This window comes from Daucus carota, chromosome 1, assembly GCF_001625215.2.
Source record: "Daucus carota subsp. sativus chromosome 1, DH1 v3.0, whole genome shotgun sequence".
NCBI lineage: Eukaryota > Viridiplantae > Streptophyta > Magnoliopsida > Apiales > Apiaceae > Daucus > Daucus carota.
The window spans coordinates 48,357,823-48,379,458 of NC_030381.2; the positions used below are offsets into that span (position 1 = coordinate 48,357,823).

The 21,636-nt window shown below is 33.2% G+C and overlaps 3 protein-coding genes across 3 annotated transcripts; all 3 read left to right on the top strand.

The window, feature by feature from the left end:
- The first annotated feature begins 940 nt into the window (after positions 1 to 940).
- LOC108204593 (protein BIIDXI) lies at positions 941 to 5,980 on the top strand. The gene is made up of 3 exons (XM_017374114.2): positions 941 to 1,246; positions 4,083 to 4,580; positions 5,227 to 5,980. Exons 1-3 carry the CDS (start codon positions 1,162 to 1,164, stop codon positions 5,811 to 5,813), a joined length of 1,170 nt encoding a protein of 389 aa, XP_017229603.1. The 5' UTR covers positions 941 to 1,161; the 3' UTR covers positions 5,814 to 5,980.
- A 1,495-nt stretch (positions 5,981 to 7,475) lies between these two features.
- LOC108204592 (phospho-N-acetylmuramoyl-pentapeptide-transferase homolog) lies at positions 7,476 to 12,912 on the top strand. Its single transcript, XM_017374112.2, has 8 exons — positions 7,476 to 7,764; positions 7,885 to 7,944; positions 8,489 to 8,703; positions 9,534 to 9,984; positions 10,102 to 10,166; positions 11,055 to 11,248; positions 11,712 to 11,920; positions 12,575 to 12,912. Exons 1-8 carry the CDS (start codon positions 7,627 to 7,629, stop codon positions 12,755 to 12,757), a joined length of 1,515 nt encoding a protein of 504 aa, XP_017229601.1. The 5' UTR covers positions 7,476 to 7,626; the 3' UTR covers positions 12,758 to 12,912.
- Positions 12,913 to 18,522: 5,610 nt separating this feature from the next.
- LOC108204688 (small ribosomal subunit protein uS11x-like) lies at positions 18,523 to 20,881 on the top strand. Its single transcript, XM_017374254.2, has 6 exons — positions 18,523 to 18,664; positions 19,397 to 19,516; positions 19,602 to 19,647; positions 20,167 to 20,252; positions 20,388 to 20,517; positions 20,620 to 20,881. Exons 1-6 carry the CDS (start codon positions 18,662 to 18,664, stop codon positions 20,685 to 20,687), a joined length of 453 nt encoding a protein of 150 aa, XP_017229743.1. The 5' UTR covers positions 18,523 to 18,661; the 3' UTR covers positions 20,688 to 20,881.
- The last annotated feature ends 755 nt before the right edge of the window (positions 20,882 to 21,636 follow it).

Genomic DNA, 21,636 nt, shown 5'->3' on the forward strand with positions numbered 1-21,636 from the left:
AAAAAACTGATGTTGCTATCTGCGCAAACAATATCAAACATTACCTAAGATCTATTCGGGAATGCTGTTAAAAATTACCGTGGTGTGAGAACAAGTGCTGATAAAAAAAGTGTTGTCAAAATCATATAATTGTTTGATAATTTTTTTGATATTTGTTTATTTTGAGTTATAATATAAAAATTAATGTTTTTAGCGAGGTTTTATAGTGAAATCGAAATAAGAATTAATGTTCCTTTTGTTTTAGAAATAATCATTAAACATTTTTAATTTATTTTTAAATTTTTTTAATTTTAAAATAAATATTTTAAGATAAAATTAATTAATATATCATTTTGTAAAATACTAAGTATTTTGTAAACATTTGTTTCCAAAAAAAAGTATTTTGTCAACATATAACAAAAAACTTTCAAATTCTTAGATATTTTTTTCTTTCCTTCACTAAGAAATAATTGAATAAATAAATATGTCTTTTTTTTTTTTGTTTAATTTCTGTATCATGTTGAAACACAGCATTAGTGAGGGCAGAGAAATCTTACCATCACAACATAGAAAAATGTACATACTAATCTCGAGTGCCTAGAGTCTTAAAAGATTTGGCCTAGACCAAATATTTTGAAGCAAGTCTATTTAGAAGAGGACATACAAGACTACAGGAAAATAAAAAATAAAAAGGATCACGAGTGGTTTTCATGATTGAGAAAATTCGGCGGTGGGCCAAGCGGTCTCAATACACGGAAGAATGTCAAAAAGATGTGTATGGAACCACTAGTGGGGAACAATTCTCAGAGCTTTTGATCGTTGTATCCCCAAAATTGCAATCATATACAATTTAATAAATCTCTTTTTAGTTCGAGTGAAATTAAAGTGTTTTAATTAGCAAAATAAAGGGGAAAAGAGAGAAGAAATTAAAGTGTTTCTCGATCCTTTTAATTTACAGTATAAAAGGCAAATACGTACAGCTTGTAAAAAGACTGTGAGGCACACACTAGTTTGTAGACACTAGCTTGGAATCTTTGTATAAAATGACACTTGCTCTGTCTCCTCTTTCTTCAAGCTCCCATATTGTCCTCTGTTAATAGATAGAGAGACCACACAGACGCGCAGAGTCCCAGAGAGAGAGACAGAGGCAGAGAGCGGAGAGAGAGAGAGAGGCAGAGAGAGATGGCTTGGTGCACAACAAGATGTAAATGGGTGGTAGTTTGCGCTCTTCTAGTGGCTCATCATATTGCTGCACTAGTAGAAGATGGTACGTTTCCTAGTGCTTATTGCCATTGATTAACCCTAATTGTGCTCCTTATTCTTAAGTCCATATGGCATTTGCAATAGTATAGTCTCATTTCGAGATAATGGTCTGATTTAATCGGTTCCTTCGCACCTAAGATCTGAAACTACGAAACTTAGGTACATTTTGGTCTGCTTTTAGCTTCTTGCAAACTGAGGCGCATTGTTGTAGCTTATCCTATACTTTTAGTTGCATATGAAGTTGAAGACCTACATAGTTATGTTTTTTTAAAGATTAGATGAATTGTTAAAACCTCTTTGGTCAACAGTAAATCCTTCGTTTTATACATGTAGTTGCAGGATTATAGTCCACAACAATCGATTATAAGTAGCATACGATCATGTGGAAAAAATTGTAAAATGGTAAAAATCTTAAAATGAGTTATTTTCTCACTTGAAGACAGAAGATACATTAGTCCTATATATTTTCATGAAAAATCTAGGATCAGAAAAAAATCGGTCATAATATGTTATATTATACATATGTCAGAGACCCGGAATTATAAACCAAACACGTCAACTTGCCAAGAAAGAAAGGAAACTTGTGACCTGTAAGAGCATCTCCAACGGTACTCCTAAATCATTCCCTAAATAATAATATAAAATGTGGCTCCTAGTAAGTTAATACACCGGAAAACGTGAGAACTCCAATGCTACTCTTTAAATTTGGCTCCTTATTCACATTTTATATTTATTTTATATAAATGAGGGGAAAAAGTTAACTAAAAGAGAGAGGAGATTGAAGGAAAAATAATATAATATTGAGTTAGGAGCTACTAGATGCTCTTTAAAAGAAAGGAGAGAGAGTAGGCTCCTAAATTTTTAAAGAGCATCTAGGAGCCCATTGGAGCACTAAATTTTGATTTGCTCCTAAATTTTAGACTTGGGAGCTTGTTTAGAGAGCCCCTTGGAGTTGCTCTAAGCAGTTAAATTCTCTACTAAACCAGAACAGGGTATCGGCGTGTTTAACTAAATCGACTATTGTTGAACTATTAGAGCCTAATTATTTTGCTTAATTTAAATATTTTCTTTAATACTTCGTCAAATGGCATCGGCTAATGTCATGCCATGGGCCCAACACTCAAGTGAAAGCAGATCTTATCTTTAACTTTACTTGTTAATAATGAGTTATGATAAGTTTTAGATTCATAGACTGTGATGAGCTTAAATTAATTACTGCGTGGCTCACATAAAAGCCAATTAGTGCCAGAATATGCATCCCCGCGGCCCCGCCTAGTTTGACACAAATTCTAAACTAGTGTTCTAACGTTAAGGAGATCACGACTGGTTGAAATATTGCAATGTAGAGCGCTAGTACTTGTTATTTGAATACAGGTCAGAAGGCAATGTCCTTTCCCTGCTTATGGCAGAAATTCAAATGCCGAATTTATATTTTATCTGCAGTGTCGGGGAATCACCATTATTATTTTCGAACTTGAGTAACTGTTTGTTTGGACCACTGGATTTACTATACTTGAGAATCACGTTAGGTAGATGATACTTCCTCACCAAATCTATACATTTTGGTACAAATTCTTGATATTGACACCACATTTGGTGAATATTGGGTGGTTCTTCCTAATCAAGAAATTAGGAGGGTCGTTAATGGTCCAGAACGTATCATGTTTACCAAATCTATCGTTCGGGAGAATTGTACACCAGATACACCAGATTTAGATGTAAGCCAGATAAGATGCAGTGACTTTAGTGTTTGTCTGTCCAACATTTTAATTGTGCAAGCTACTTTTATACTCCCTCCGTCCCAATGAATTATATACATTGGGATCGGACACGGAGACCAAGAAAAAATGTAAGAAATGAGTATAGTTAGCTGGAAAGTGGGTAAAGTGGTGGGACCCACATATTTTTTATAATAGATTTGAGATAGTAGAGTAAAGTAGTGGGTGTAATAGTGTTTTTATTATTATATAATGGAGATAGTGGGAGGATGTAGTGGGTGTAACAGTGTTTTATATTATAAAAAGTTGCTATTTTGGGAATATATAGAAATGATGGGACATCACAAAAAGAAAACTGTATAGAATTGATTGGGACGAGGGAGTAATGTTTTCCAGAAATCCGGTGATGACTTTGCGACCATGTACTTGAAAGGTTTATTTCACGTTAATATAATGAGTCAAAAAGTTAGTAATACAAGGGCGGGAATAAGAAGATAAGGGTCCCAGAGACAGCTTTGCTTGACGCGGTTCGTCCATAATATGTGAGATGTGACATTTCTATTTCTTAAAATTATTTCGTGCAAGAAATTCTCAGCACATGCTGCTTACTACTATGTGACAAAAATTCTCCATAATTTGTGTCCCCTTGCAATATTTGCAAGTGCACTGCAAATTTGTGTACATATTCCGTTGCAATCTAATTTTAGTTTTAAGTCTAATTCGTAATACTGAAATTTCATGATTTAAAGGATCTAAGTTTTTTGTTATTAGTTCTTACTTTAAATTGGAAAATTTATTTTTGTGTAATAAATATGAAACGGATTTAAAATTAAGAATAAGCGAGAACCGAACTAGAGTTAGAAGTTAGTGTTGCGTACTTTTTTCAATCACTTAATATTTTTTTAAACTTTTCTCTGTAAAATTATCCTAAATCACAGATTATTCATAAATTATTTTTATATTTATTTTTAGAATTTTTAATAACTAAAAAATCATTAATAAATTAATATCATTTAAATAAATATTTTAAATTCTCAACTTATCTATCTTAATTTCGTAAGTCATAATTTAAACTCCGTAAAAGGTTTTATAACATAATTTTCGATGTTTTGTGTAATGCAGGTTTACTGATCAACGGTGATTTTGAAACTCCGCCACCAGGTGGCTTCTCCAACTTCGGCGTATCCGACGGCCCCGCCTCGATCCCCGGCTGGAAAACAAACGGCACTGTCGAAATCGTATCCTCCGGGGAAAAACAAGGTGGTATGATCCTCATCGTACCCGAAGGTGAACATGCAATTCGTCTCGGTAATGACGCGGAGATAAGCCAGGAAGTGAAGCTAGAAAAAGGCTCGATTTACTCGGTCACATTTAGCGCGGCCAGGACCTGCGCTCAGCTAGAGTCACTGAACGTGTCTGTGCCACCTGCGTCACAGACCATTGATTTACAAACGTTGTATAGTGTTCAGGGTTGGGACACGTACTCATGGGCAGTTCAGGTCGAGGAAGATGATGCGCGGGTCGTGTTTAGGAATCCTGGGATGGAGGATGACCCCACTTGTGGGCCCATTATTGATGATATTGCTGTTAAGAAACTGTTTGTTCCAGAGAAAGTCAAAGGTCAGTCTTCATAATTTTTTTCATTATCTATGCTCTACTTTAATTTAAATTAATTTCATTCCGAACATATCATAATAAGCTATACAAATTTTTTATGTTTCGTGGTAAATATTTATTACTTTCTTTCTAGAATTATCATCAAAAATTGGTATGTGTCGGCAGATACGTGCTGTTGCTCTTTAAGTCTTTCTAGAATTTATTTGCACATTTAATGTTCTGCAATCAAGTAGGAAAATTTTAATTCAATTTAAAACCCGTTTTATACCTATTAATAGACTATCCAAATTTTGCATTAAAATATTGCAGTTAGTTTGGTGGTTGTGATTCAATAATGAAGTTTATTAATTCTCTCTGATTTTTTTGGGGGTGATGCTGTAAAAAAAAAAAAAAAAAAAGAAGAGGTGCAGTAAGTTGGTACCATTGAATTCTAGAAAAAATTTAATTAATGATTTTAGAATTGGAAATAAAGAAGTATGATTTCATAAGACAAGTTACAAGTTTAAGTTGTTTGCGGATTGATCACTAAAATTAAATAGGCCTTTCAGGAAGAAAAGAAAAATCTCTATTTGTACATAGCGTTCTTGGGCCTTGTTTGTAAGAAGTTTGTTCATGTAATATATCTTGGTTGATCTGCAATTTTACACAGACAATGCTGTGCTAAATGGTGACTTTGAAGAAGGTCCGTGGATGTTCAGAAATGCATCTCTCGGTGTCCTACTTCCAACCAACCTTGATGAAGAAACATCATCGCTACCAGGCTGGATTGTTGAATCCAACAGGGCAGTCCGGTACATAGACTCTAACCATTTTACTGTCCCGGAAGGGAAGCGCGCAATTGAATTGCTTTCGGGCAAAGAAGGCATAATTTCACAGATGGTTGTGACCAAGCCGAACAAGGCCTACAGAATGTCATTTTCTCTAGGCCATGCAAATGACAAGTGTAAGCAGCCACTAGCAGTTATGGCCTTTGCTGGTGACCAAGCTGAGAACATACATTACACTCCTAATTCCAATGCTACATTTCAAACTGCTGATGTGAACTTCACGGCCAAGGCCGAGAGGACGCGAGTTGCATTCTACAGCGTGTATTACAATACAAGGAGCGATGATCAGACCTCGTTGTGTGGACCGGTGGTTGATGATGTGAGGGTGGCACTTTCAGGGGCTAGTAAATTGAAGCTTGGAGGCATAGTTATAATGTTAGCTCTAGCCTTTTCCTTGTTTGAAATGTGATGAGCTTGAGGTTATCATTTGTGGTAATTTATGGACACGTAGTTATTGTGTAATATGGTTTTGGCATGGAATTGTTGGTAAACCAAATTCCATGTCCATGTTGCAATTTGCATTACCAACCTCTTATTAAGGCTCCAAAGAAATGAAATGTAGGGCTCTTTGGCTTACTTGCTAGAAGGCCCAGAACTAGTCACTTAAAAATGTGGGCATTAACTCTAATGATAAAATTAGTTGATGACAATTTGAAAATGAAACTGATATCTACAAATTACATCCAAAATTTTAGTGGAAAGTTGGTTCATTTCTTGGAGTCCAGACATGAGCATAAAGAGATTATAATTCCCGCACATAATATATTATAGGTTTTTCTTGTGTCTGTCCAACTAATTTTTATTTAAGCGAGAAATTTGATCGGTAGTTTATACATGTAAGGAGTGACATCATTATTAGTGGAATGTAGTGTGAGTAAATAAATAAAAATTCATCACCTTATCAGGAACACACTACAAAATCTGTATATTATATTTTCTAAAATTAAAGAATGATATTACGAATTGTATTCTTATCATCGTGATTTATAATACCTTTACTCAGAAGGTATTCTAATCTCATATTAATAAATTAAATTATGATCGAAATATCTATAAATTTATGAAAAATATTTTATAATTAAAATAAATAGGATAATAATTCCAAAAATTTAGTCAATTTCAAACAAACATGTCTCGAATATTCCTCTTTTCAGAAATTAGAGTATGATTAACATGCCATGACTAGAATATATAAATAATATGTGAAAAAATAGCAACCCAATCAACCATTCCTCTTGATAAAAATTACAATCAATTATTATAGTCGGCCTTCATTAGAACACGGTCGTGTGTAAATACAATAAATTTTATATAATTTGTTAGAAATACAATTTAGCCAAAAATATCGAAAATTAATATGAATATAGTTAGAAAAACATGATTATTCATATAATTACTAATAAACCTCTATATTTTTTTTTATCATGATAAACACCATATATACAAGATCTTGCTAATAATATATATTTTTCACTCTTAGATTTTCATAATTCATCATCAACTTTGACAACATTAATAATCATTTCTAATGAGCACTCGTAATATTTTTTTAAAATTTATTATACTTTTACAGACCTAAATTATTGTTTTAAAAAGCATTGCGCGAACATTCTTATCTACTTTTGATCCGGACTTGCATCAGACAAAAAAAAAATGGACTTGTCATTTAAAATTCTTAAAAACCGAGAAACTTAAAATATTACATTAATTATTAACGAAATTGACTGCAATCTTACTTAAGTTGTACTAATCCTTACTCTTTTTTTTTTTTCATATTATACGTGTCCTTGCTTTAAAAATTCACCACCCATTGTAATTATCATCCTCATCCACATTGTTATCCTGATCCACACTCTTGCTTCAAATTATCCCCTTGTTTCTTCCTTTCCTAAATTTCGAAATATCCATTTAATTACAAAAAATATAAAATGTCCCTCGACAGTAACAGAAAATGAAAGATGGCTCCTATCATCTTCAAAATCCCCACTCGCACATAAGCGCGTGTTTTAACCTCTCCTTTCTTCACCTAAATATGCCGTTAAATTCTTATAAACACACACAATTGAATTTGTTGGTAGTTATAACAGAATATACCTACACACAACAATTTATATACCCACACACACGCACACTAAATTGTTCTTGCTTGTGCTGTACATGAACACATTGCTTTAGCTTAAAAATTAACACAATTATCGTGAATTTGTTTAGTGATTTTAGTGATGCGATCGAAATACATGTCCGCGAGTCTTTGTAACCTAGGGTTTTGTCCTCGGGATTCGTACCAGCTCCCGAAAATTTCGGGGGTTCGCATTTCTTGTGATTCGTTTGCTCCTAGCTCCTCGTGTTTCAATCTCAAGGTTTGATATCTATTCACTATTTTAGTATTTTGTGATTGTTTGTTTCACTGTTTTATTGTTATATATAAATATTGTAATTGTTTTTGTATATTCAATTCACGTATGTTCGTTATGTGTTAGTTAAGAAGATATGGATGTTGCTCAAAGTACAGGCTCGTTCATGTTACCGCAATGGATGAGGTGATTAAATTACTTTTTGGCGGTTATACAACTATGTTAGTACTGATTTTTGTGTGTGTGTGTGTGTATTTGTATTTGTTGTCAGCTGTTTTATTGTTAACGGTATTCGTGTATCTGTTTTGATTTGTTAAGACGGTTTGAGTCTCCGTTCGATCTTATTTTAGTTAGAATATTAGTAGTGTGTACTTTGACGAGGAATTGACTGCTATGCTCATAAAATGCTAGTGAAATGCGTAAGGTATGGTTGGAGCTGATTGTAAGTTGTTTTGGTGGTTTTTGAAGCTAATGTTGTTGTTCTTTAAATCTGTGAGGAACGTATGATTAGTCTAATACTGTAATAGATATGGAGCTCTGAGCTCAATTTTGGAATGATATAGTTTGAAACTGTTTGTATTGGAGTTAACCGTGTGAATGTATGAAGCAATTGTGATTTTCTATAACTTCTCTGCAGTGTTTGATTTTTTTTATTATTTGATTGATGATGCTGACAGTCTCACTTTACACTAGAAATGTGTATGCTGTCTGGTGTTGTTTTTGTATATAGGATTCTGTGTCTGGATTTGATGATTGGGTGGGCAGTGATGGTGCTGTTGTATACAGTTTTTCCTCAAGTGACGGTGAAGACAGTGATGGAGAATTTATATTAAATCCTTTAAGTGACGTGGATATGCCTACAATAAGGGACAAACTTCGGCCTGAAGCTTTAACAATTATGTCCAATCGGCTTGCATTAACTGGGAAAGCTCACAAAAAGAGCTGGCAAGTTTACCTCCTTAAAGCACTCTATCGAATTTTGTATCTTTCTTACGTTTGTAGAATATTTTATTATATTATATGCATATACGTTTCTAAGTTATAAGTTATAACTGCATGATGCTATCTTTATTTTACTAGGATTCAGATACAAAAGTTGAAAGATTTAATAAATAAAGATAGACTCCATATTTGCTGGCGTTGCAGTAAATATAGCTTTGTCGTGATCTTCTATGTTACTATTCGGCTATCTGCAACACGACATGACTTGCTAATTATGCACCTGAGAGCCGAAAAGGCCAAGTTCATCTTTAGGTTCTTGGAAAATTAAACAAATAACCTTAACTAGTGTTGTTAAAAGTGCCAAATACGAATTCCTAAGAAGAATATAGAATGATAAAAGCCCTCAAGTGATGTTTCACTTGCAAATCACTTGAGATGTTTCTGCAACGTGCGTTTGTCCTGAAGCAATATGAATAGTGGTGCTAGTGTTAAAGTTCTATTTTCCTTTTTATTAACTATAACAAGCTAAAGGGTTTGAGATCTCACAAGAGGTAGGGGCTCTCTTTGAGGACCCTGCTCGCGTTTCTAAAATGTAGTCACTCTACCAAAGTATTGAACCACCAGGTCGATAATAATCATCGGCCACATCTTAGTTGAATGTGGAACATTAATACCTGTTTCTATAATTATCTCACAGAACTTTCAGAAACCAATCATTAATATCCCGAACATTTAAAATTGGCCTGTAACCTTAATTAATAATTTTACAGTCACATCTGTGAGTACATATGATAAATTTGATCGACTCATCTTTCGTAGTGTTCTGGTTGCAGGATCCAATATGGAGTCGTCATCAATTTGGGTCTGATCACTTTCTTGATAGTGCTCCTTTTGTATGCGGATTGGTGTGCATGGAGGATCGTCAGACTGCCGCTAAGCCAGTTTCACTTGATGCGACCTTTTTCCACGTCTGCAATTTTAGTAGCTTGTGCAGGATATATTGGAGTTCCTTTACTTCGTAGGATGAAGATGAAATCAATCATTAACAAAGAAGGGCCAAATAGGCAGGCCTTGAAGAGAGGAACTCCTACAATGGGTGGACTGTTATTTGTACCAATTGGCGTGATCGTCGCAGAAGTCATAGTTGGTTTCTCTTCTATTGAAGTATCTGCTGCGGCTGTTGCAACTCTGTCGTTTGCGGCAATTGGGCTACTTGATGACTCGTTAAGTCTTATCAACAAGCATAATGGTGGTTTATCTTCCTGGACAAGAATCCTCTTGGAGGTAAGTGCTGTTTCTTGTTTGTAATTAAGTTTTGTTATTCCCAGAAATATTATTGCAAAGCATTAAAAGTTCTTAACGTATGCAATCCGACTGATTCAAGATCATGTTATTTTGCAGATAGCTGTTGGGGCATGTTTCTGTTACTGGCTGTACACCTCAAATGTATCTTCACCCTACAGCATGTATATATTCTTGTACTAATTTGATCGAGTATTTATTTGATGGTAACTAACACATCCAGTTCTCATGATAGTAATCCTCAAAAGATGTATGTAGCTGTCGCAAGTTTTTGAAAGTGGTTGATCAGTTAGGAAGAGAATGCTCTTTGGACATGTATTTACTCGTATTAATCCACCTGCAAAAAGAAAAAATAGGCAGATGTGTAGATTTTGGATAATATTACAACTTCAACCTGGAAGAATCTCACTAGCAATTATCTTGTGTTTATAATTAGGATAATCTCTAGTATGTGTGATGAGGAAGAAAAAGCATCTATATAGTTCAGGAGAAGTATACTCCATACATTATAAATAAGAACAACAATAAAATTAGTGCATTGGTAAAGTTTTAGACATTGCCGAGCTCTATAGTGGATTTGAATCGATAGGATTTTTGTAGAGGGCAAACAAACTAACCTATCTAGGGAGAGTTGCTAAACTGGCTTGATGAGAGCCTGGCACTTGGCTCTTTTTCCGGCAAATAAGAGAAAACTGAGAAAGAAACGAGAATGTCCGATACTTGCAAGGATTTGGATATGAAAAGAAAAAGTTGCTGAATGCTGACGCGATGTTAGACCAAATTGTATATTAGATGTTATCAAAAATGAATAGAAGAAGAAGAATCTGAAGTTGTTTGCGATTATTTGATCGATCTCATATTATAATTTCAATGTGTTGCCTTCTAAATTACACTATATTCATGGTATGCATGATATACTCACGGAGTCAAGGTCACACTTTTTTCGGAATTTCATTCTCATTAATGGAATTAAAACTTGTATTTGTCATTACAAATAGTGGCAATGATGAATTCTTAATATTGAACTAAGGTTTCTGCAAAATATCTTGCAGTAAAATGGTGGTTCCTCTTCCTGTGCCAGTGGGCCTTGTATGTCTGGGAAATCTCTATCTTTTCTTGACTTCATTTTGTTTCGTATCACTGGCAAATGGAGTTAACTTAACAGATCGTCTTGATGGTCTGGCTGGAGGGACTGCTGCATTGGCTTTAATTGGAATGTCGATCGCGGTGCTTCCAATATGTTCTGGTCAGTATCTATACATGCAATCTGATCTTTAAATCAAGTTATTGAATGTTGAATTCGTCCTCTTACTTTACCCACTTTGTTTATGTGATCTATTCTGTTACTGTTTTGCATTGTTCTCTATTAAGTTTTCAGTTTGCTCTCTGACTAGTAATGTAGTCACATGGGGATGGCAGAAACTGTTTCATTAGCAGAACAGTTCTGCTTATACAGTTTCATATGTCTTTTACCTGGAAGATGGAATTTTTTTTTTAAGTAATTTGTGTTTCTAGGACTGCTATATTAATTAAAAAGTTGGTGAGGATATTTGAGAACATAATAAATGGTTAATATTAAAAAACAAAACATGAAGCATCTTAGTTCCGTTTGCACTTGGAAAACATTTTATCAATTTGCAAAACGAAAATTCTGGATATTGAATCTTATTTTTATGTTTTCTGATTTTGGACCTCTCTGCATAAACTAGATCTTGCAGTATTTGGGGCATCCATGGCAGGAGCATGTGTTGGTTTTCTTTTGCACAATCGATACAAGGCATCTGTATTTATGGGTGATACTGGGTCCTTAGCTTTAGGTGGTGCCCTGGCTGCAATGGCTGGGTGTACAGGGATGTTCTTTCCGTTATTCATTTCATCCGGAATCTTTGTCCTGGAAACGCTCTCAGTTGTAATGCAGGTATTAATTGAATATAGCGATATAATCTTGATATATATTGTTCCTTTGCTAGTTATCACTAGGAGTTTCTTCCAGTTGTTATATATATCTTCAGTCTTTTCAGAATCCCTTACAATGACAGTACATATGTTAATCTGCAGTATGTACTTGCTCGGTTTTGAAATGCATTAAAAATACACATGTGTTTCCTTCTTTTTCTTTTTTTGCAGTATTCTTATTTTTTATAGTATTCCTAAATGACAAGATCTGTTTCTTTGATAACATTACTTGTATTTGGCATATAGTGTCAGAAGTAGTATGCTATGACTTATGAGTGTACCCCTTATTTTTTGACGTATTAAGTTGCAGATCAAGCCATAAACATAGTTCACCATACCTTTTCTGCTAAATTTTCTACTACCTAATGTTGCAAGTGTTATTTCGTTTAAATTAATAATTAGCTTATGGTTGCATTTTGCTACAGCTTATGTATTAAGGCCTGTAGTAGGCTATAGGCATATTATTAACTCTTTCAAAAAACATTCCATCATCAGAAGCGAACATTGAACATGAGTGAACTCCTAATACGTGCAAATTTTAGGAAATCACTCTTTTATCGTGGATTTGTAGTCAGGATCTTTACTTACATAAGATCGTTGTGATGTTATGTTTTAGGTATCATTCTATAAGACCACTAAATATCTCCATGGTAGAGGACGTCAATTGTTCAGAATGGCCCCTTTCCATCGTCATCTTGAACTATGTGGAATCAAAGAGCCTATAATTATTGCAGGTGCATATGTTATTTCTTCCATGTTGATACTATGTGCGGGATACATTGGCCTTATTTCAGTATAGACAGTGGAAGTTATTTATCAAAATTTTGGCGTAACATATAGCAGATTCACCACACATCCTTGCTCGTTTTGTTGATTAACATACCTGGTAGCCACATCGTCAGTTCTTGTAAAAACAATTCTTGTTATAATGTAGAAGGATCACTTTTTGTCTTACTGAATTGTTCTTATATTACAGAGAAATATGAGTAGAGGAATACACTGATGAAGAACGAGTCTTCAATCTTGGCTATACAATATAATAGTACACATACCTAGGAATAACAATCTTTCCTGCATCCGCATTAGCATATACACAAATTATCATATTAAAAGTACTAGTTGCTTCCGCTTTAAGCCATAACCGTTGATTGCCAATTTGCTTGAACTTTCTGTTAGATAGCTACGATGAGTTGAACCGAATAATTATCTGTTTCGTCTGTTATTGAAGAAGAGATGTCAACTGACTGGTTCTCTTAAAATCTCAGAGTGTTACGAGGAGAACTTAGCAGGATCATATTGTATATTCTAAAAACAGATCTTGTCACTGGAAATCTCTGATCCGCTGATCATTTAAAGAAGAGGTCGTTTCAGCCTCTACTTAGCAGGATCATATTGTATATTCTAACAACAGATATTGTCATTGGAAATCTCTGATCCGCTGATCAGTTAAAGAAGAGGTCGTTTCAGCCTCTAGTTAAAGAAGAGGTCGTTTCAGCCTCTACTTAGCAGGATCATATTGTATATTCTAACAGCAGATCTTGCCATTGGGAATCTCTGATCAGCTGATCAGTTAAAGAAGAGGCTGTTTCAGCCTCTACCAGTCAGTCGATGTGACTTTCACAAAGTCATGTTTTTTTTTTTTTTTTTTTTTTTTTGAAAATGAGAATGAATCTCAACAATATGAAACAGCAGTTCACCGTGATAATTCTTTCATTCAAGAAAGCTTATTATCTAACCGTCGGACATGCAAGATGACCGGGGAAATTTAGACAATAAAACTTTAATGTCCGAAAAGAAAAACCCGTCTTCTTCCAAGAATCCTGAGAATAAAAGAAAGAAAACAAGAATAATATAAGTCGACATATATAACACATTATATATATTATAAAATAAAAGATAATATATCCAATAATTAATTAATATTAAAATCACGTGTATATTGCATGAGATGATCAAAAAATTCCCACAATTATGATAACTCATAATTGAGACAATTAAGCTCTTAATTAAGGTACAATTAATAAAATATTAACGCCCTTAATTAAGACACAATTAACGTCCTCAATTAAGGCCAATTAACACCTCAAATAAGGCACATTTAACTCCATCAATTATGGAGCACAAATTACACCCTCAATAAAGAGGCACAATTAACGCCTTCATTAAGGCACAGTGAAGCGCCTTCCTTTTTGAAACCGGATCGCATGCTGATCCCGGAACTACCGTCGCCGTCGTCACCCTCGGCCACCAAAATGGTATATATATTTAAATGCATTCATTTACAAGATTCAAAATTCAAATAACCCATAAATGGTACAAATATATTTAAATGCATTCATTTATAAGATTCAAAATTTAAATCTTTTAATTAATCTTCTAATTACTACATAAAAGTTCAAATTAAAGAATGAAGAGAAAATTCAAATTTTAAAACCAAATAAATTAAAATAGTCAACTTGCCATTCACAAAAACTAAAATTAAGACCTACATTTACTACTATTAAAATCAAATAAATTCCAAATTTTCAAATCTAAACTAAAATCATGCAACAAAATAAGTCAATCAGAATAATCTAATATCAAAACACGCGCTAATTAAGCACCATTACACCACCTCCACCGTCACCGTGCAAGAACCGGAAAAACACAAACATTCATCATGGACACTAGCGAAAACTAAAAATCGAAAATGCGAATCCAAAACTCAAAAATGTAACTAATCATATGATATAAAAATGATTACAAATACCCAATCTCCTCCGAATCAGGCAAAATAGATCAAGAAATGACAAAATATGATACAAAACAACACATACACTAATAGATTCAAGCACACCACACCATTATACTTAATCATGAAAATTATGAACCACACCATAATGATATATACTGTGAATCCATAAATAATCACATAACCATAATCATGAAGTATAAAGTATTGGAAAGATCGCACCTTGTCGAAAAGATTAAAAGCTTTCTGAAACTCGACAATCTTATTTGGAGGAATGGCGCGACCGGGATTGTTAAGCATGATCCGACTAACAATCGATCGTATATGATCATTGTCATTCCCACTCCACTCAAAGTCATAACACGGTAACTATAAACTCGATCTTAGTTTAAGTGAGTATCAGAATTTTACTCCTAGTTGGCTAGTTCTCATATAACCCATGAATTGGACATGGAAAATCTGAAGGAAACCGAAAACTTTGCTACAAAGTCATGTTTGATTAAGGTGTTTCCTTGATTCATCTTCTCATGTTGTCAATTTCAAATTCAAATATTTTGGTTATAACAAAAGATTGCATCAGCATTGCCTCAACACCTCCCATCTCCAGAGTTCTGTAATAATGCTACCAGAATATTAGTGCGGGCAACATTTTATTTCCGCTAGCCAAGGCTTTGAAAGATTTCATTGCACAAGATGACTTAACATGTGAAGTTACAATGCCAAGTCAACATATGTTCTTTTGCGAACTGATGTTCCTTCTCTAGAAGGCCATGCTAGCGAAAAAGATCTTTTTGCAATATTTGTGTGACATTGCCATAATGGTTGCAGGGAGTGGGAGAGGTTATTGATATTTGGGTACTATTAGAGCAACTCCAAGGACTAAAACCATTAGCTAAATTATCTACATGGCATCTAGTGGCACTGTTTAGATATTATGTAAAAAGTGAAGCACTCCAACCATTACCTCTTAGCAAAAAAATTAATTATACATAACACCATTGGAGTGAATCTAGGACCTCTTAGTTACTCCCTCCGTCCCCTTTTACATGTCCATTTTGACTTTTGACAAGTCAAATTGACTTTATTTTGACTGAACTTTACATGTATCAGATAATTGAGAAAAATAATAAAAATTATATCAATAGAAAGTATATTTAGTGTATTTTAACATGCAACTTTCAGATTTTAAAAATAATGATTAGATAATTTGTAATGTTTAGTCAAAAATGGGTAAATTTGACTCCTCAAAATGCAAAATGGACATGTAAAAAGGGACGGAGGGAGTATAATTTTAGATGATTATCTATATATCATATTATAGCTAATAAATATACATAAGACCTTGGAGATGCTCTTAAAGATCTCATACCCGGATACACATATATTGACATTTGGGGATCAAAACATGGTGCAGAAGATTTACAACGCGTGCTGAAGTTGTCAAACATCTAAAGGATATCGCTCGACCTTGTGAGTAGGCTAGTAATTATTTTTTTTATTCTATTTATATCTAGCTAGTTCGTCGATCATAATGTTTTCGAAGTTCTATCAACCATCTGGTCGTGGAAGCTAAAATGACAATTTTATGAATAGACCTGGCATAAATTGTTTGATCTAACTCGCCGTAGGGTTAAAGCAACGTTGGATTTAATAGCCGTATTCGATCTATATTCTTGCCTATGTAGAGAAGTTGAGTGCTTTTTAATCGGTACATTTGAGACTTTTTGTGGCTCAGCAAGAAATCAAAGTGTTATTGTACCGAAGAGTGTCTGTGTGCTTGATGTGATCCTTAAATGATTGTCGACACTCGACAGCAATGTAGGTGCTATACGTACAAATTTGATGGCCTTCTAAAGAGCAAAACATGGTGTACCATTGAGCCTCCCGTTTTAATCAAATTTAAGGCAGGAAATAAGAATTGAATAATGGATTTGAAGACCTGTTCGAACTATTTTGAAGGTCGCCTCCTAAATTTTAAGATTTGGATTGTTTTTATATCAACAAGCACTTCCAAAGTATAGTCGCTTCAGGAATTCTGTTCTAGATCAGCCTTGTTTCAAAAACTAAGGGGTGTATGTATTCTATTAAGATTAAATGATTTTTGTTTGTTCATGAAATTTAGGGGTGATCAACAGACCGCTCAGAATCGCCCGGACCGCATCGCAAAATGCGGTTTTTAATTTTCGTGATGCGGTCGCGGTTTGAAATTTCACAAACTGCACGGTGCGGTGCGGGTTGTGGTTTTACATATTCCTAGTGCGGTTCAAACCGCACCGCAATATTATAATATATATAAATATATTATAAATTATATTATAATATATATAATATATATATTATATTATATTATAAATTATATTATAATATATTAGTGATTGTTAAATAAAATTATATTATATACATATATATTATTTATAATTATGTTATATATATATTTGTTAAATCTCTTCAAATAATAATTAATTATTGTTTTATAAATCTCGCATTACTATTATACCAAATTTGTATGAAATGATTATATTATTATAATATGTTTCTTAATACTCATATTTGTTATTATATTTACACTTTCGTTTACATTATTTATATTTTAGTAGTTGTTGTAGTTTTGAAATGATAAATATCACATAAATTCATTACAAGAAAAGATTTTGATTATTGTATGCGGTTTGGTTTGCGGTTGTAAGAAGAAACGCACCGCCCACACTACCGCGATCAACCCCAATAAAATTTGAGGATATTCAATTGTTGTCCAAAATTCATTAAAGTTTTAAGATATTCGATTGGATTTTATATTATGCTGGTTAACATTCATTAAAATCTAATAGTAGGTCCATTTTGAAAAAGACACATATACCAAAAAATAATTGATTATATAAACTTTTTTTTAATATCTCTAATTAATACCTTGAAAATGGTGAAGTACCCTTAATTAATGTCTTGAAAACGTGAATTCAACCAAATTTTAAATAAGTCGAAATAGAAAATTATGGGATTAGATTTGAAAAACTATCATTAAATTATGTTTGAAAGTGTAAATGGACATGTATATAGGGACAATTTTTTTTGAAAATAGACATGTAAAAACGAACAGAGGAGTATTAAAATATTGAATTTTTTGAATTTCATAAAATGATAGATGTTGTGGGATTTCTCAGTGTAATTATGTTTTTTGAAATGTGAGCAAAGTCAATAAGATTTTGAAATATTGTGGTTAACTCCTAAAAGATCTCAATTCATTAAAATCCATAAATAAAAAACAATCCATTAGAATTTATATATAAAAACTCTATTAAAATCCATAAGTAGGTGAAAAACAATCCATTAAAATATCAATCAAATACAACTTTTAAATTTTATATATATATATATATATAATATAAGATAATAATTTCATAATCTTTCAATAATGTAATGATAAATTTTACTTATTCTGAAATTTATTATAACATAAATAAATTTATGAAAAAAGTTATATTGAATAATATACATACACTTCTGTCTTCATAGCAGTTTATTTTGTGAAGCGGGACTTAGCACAATTTTAATAGTTATTTAAAATGATTTTTTATATTTTTTTATTCTAAATAAAAATTTAAAGCGTAAAATTATTTTAATTTTTTTAAATAATAAATTATGCAATTATGTATTATAGGCGGTTTAAAATATGTGTATGTATAAATATTTTTTTAGAAAAATGAGAGACATAGGAAATATATTTTTATTATAAACTAAACACATTTTGAATAGAAAATTGAACAAAATCTGAAATAAAACGATAAAAAGGTAAAAACAACAAATTTTAGTAAAAAAAAGCCGAACAAATTACTACACCTAAAACCCTAATTCATACTCATCCGTTGGTATAAAACCAAAGAAAGCAGCCGCAGCCTGGCCGTCCTCTTTCAATCGCCCAAACCCTAATTTTCTCTCTCAATTTTTGACCACCTTCTCGTTAATTCGTCAGGAAAAATGGTATGTATATTCGTCATTTGTATGTATACTTCTCTTTATAATCCTCTGCTCTGTTAAAATAAGTTTTAGATTTCTGTTGTTAAGATCTTATTGATGTTATAGTAGCCTCATCGTTTGTGTATGTATCTTTAGTTTGTGTCTCAATATTTAATGCCGTACACTATATTAGGCTAAAGTGAATGTGAATTTAGATCTTGATTTGGTTATTGACCTATTGTACTGAAAAATGTTGATTTTTGGGGTAAAAATGAGGTTGAATTAGTGCTAATGTTGTGATTCTTGTGGTTGATTTCTCGTTTGTTGAGGCACAGTATGGCGTTTTGAGTGAATTATTTGTTGGGCGTAACGGTTCTAGAAAACTAGCTTGTTTTTAAGTATGTGAAGATACTTTATAGTAATTGGGGGAAAAAGGACTAGTGATTGTGATTGTAGGTTAAGAGCTTGGAGATTTTGCGAGATTGGGGAAGCTTAATATTTTAGTTTGTTGGTATTGACTAATTGTTAATATTTTGTGTTCCTCGTTGTCAGTGTAAGGTGTTAGGTTGGGTAAATTTTATTTAAGTTGGTATGGATGCGTAAAATGCTTAATTTATGTGTTTTATTATTGTATGGTGATGTGTGATTAGGGAAGTGATATAATGTACTATCTATGGCTCTTGAATTGATTATTGAGTTCCATTTTAGAGTGGTGTATGTTTGTTTGATCTTGTGTATTATGGGTGATGTGTCTAGTCGAGGAGGAAGACCAGAGAGCCTAAAGAGGAGAATGTGACATTGGGACCTGCTGTGAGGGAAGGGGAGAATGTTTTTGGTGTTGCTCACATCTTTGCTTCATTCAATGACACATTTATTGTAAGTAACCGAAATAGTTTAATGTTTATGGTTAATCTATAAAGCTTTTCTTTTATGTGGTATATAACTGAGTACTTGTATGCAGCACGTCACTGATTTGTCTGGGAGAGAAACCATGGTTCGTATCACTGGTAAGTCGCTGGTGTAATGATTTTTCCGATTTAGTAATTTTTTGGTATGTTGGCAAAATCTGTTTGTCACCTTCTAAAATTAGTGTGCTCTGAAGTAATGTGAAACAGATTCAAAAGTATCAATTGCCATCCAAGTGAGATACAAATAGTGTGCTGATATATGCATAAGCGTAATTGACAGTCCATGGTAATATGGTATAAAGTAAAATCTGTCGTATGGTTTCCAGGGAAACTCCTAATGAATGTCATATACCATGGTTTAAAAGCCTAATAAGTTTTTATTTTCACAGAAGCCTAATAAGATTATTTATATATATGTTTTTATACTAGAAATCACGGCTTTTGTAAACACCTAATTAACATCATGTACAATGCTTAAAAACTTCAGAAGAAACTTTTCTTGTGGTTGCTGTACTTTGAAAATTGCTGGCGTTCAAGTTTGTTTGAGAACGATCAGATATACCATTAAAAAACAATTATATGAATCTCTCATGTGATCTTAATTTATCAATTCCGCAGGTGGGATGAAAGTAAAAGCAGATAGGGATGAGTCTTCACCCTATGCAGCCATGCTTGCAGCACAAGATGTTTCAACAAGATGCAAGGTCTGGTTCTTGTTTTCTCTTATGTTAGCTTGTAATCTGAAAGTCCCTTATATAGTGACTTCACAATTTATGTGTTTGGAGTTCCATTAAGAGTAACTTAAAAGTTGAAAATTTACATAAATTTTCATATTACAGGAACTTGGAATCACTGCTCTTCACATCAAGCTCCGTGCAACAGGTGGAAACAAGACCAAGTCTCCTGGTCCTGGTGCTCAGTCTGCACTTCGTGCACTTGCTCGTTCAGGAATGAAAATTGGTCGCATAGGTAATTCTTCTTTTCTGATTAGGTTATGAACTTTTGTCAACAATTAATTGTAGCAGAGACAAGTGAAATTTGATTGTTGATGTTTTGTTTGCCTTCTTTCAGAGGATGTGACTCCAATCCCCACTGATAGCACTCGCAGGAAGGGTGGTAGAAGAGGAAGGAGGCTGTGAGGTTCTAGCCCAGCATCAGCACCAGCACCGAGGGAGCTTGCTTTTAGAAGTTATTTTTATTTGGGAAAGGATTCTCCAATGTTTTATGTAATGTTGCATTTTGATACTTAAATGGAAGTTTTGTTGTCTGGCTTTGCCAAGATTATAAGTCTATGAATGTATGGAGTCTTTGAATGAATTTGGTTTGTGGATTATCTGGTTGTCATGCTTCTCTACATGAATCTTTGTTTTTGGTCCGATCTAAAAATTTTGATCATGGATCACAGTCATTGTGTTCTGGCGATTATCGTCTTTAGTAGTGCACCTATGATGGGTGTTTCATGAAACCAAGCCAAAACATGTCTGGTAATCAATGCTATTTAGTAGGTCTATTCGTCTTTTCTTTCAGCATCATGATAGGAGTAATAGAGATCATGGATATTTGACATTCGGTTTACTTTTTGGGTATCAAAAGAATCAAACTTGATGTATTGACAATCATGTTTACTTGTTCACAAACCTTGGTTGATCTTATCGAATGAATGAAATCAAAACAATATAAAACATGAGATGCTGATAAATTGGTATGTACACACACCTCTACAAAATTCACGGTTGATTTTGAGATGCAGAAATTCACCTTTATGCGAAATCACAAGGCTATGCAAACTTGCACAAAATTCAGTCTAGACTTTACAGTGCTTAAAAAAGATGACAAGCATAAATAAAAAAAAACTAGATATTTTTTTGGTAACATACAGGAGTTTGGAACAGTAATGTTACTTATTCGAATCTTGTCTCAATTTTTTTTTTTTTTAACAAATGATTGATTTTAATTAGATGGTTGATATGCACTAGGGGTACTTATTATTAATGTGAATTGAACCAATAAAACATAGTCAATTATGAAAAAAAAATTGGAAATAATTTTTAATATACCTGATATTTTCCATTTGGAATTTTATATACT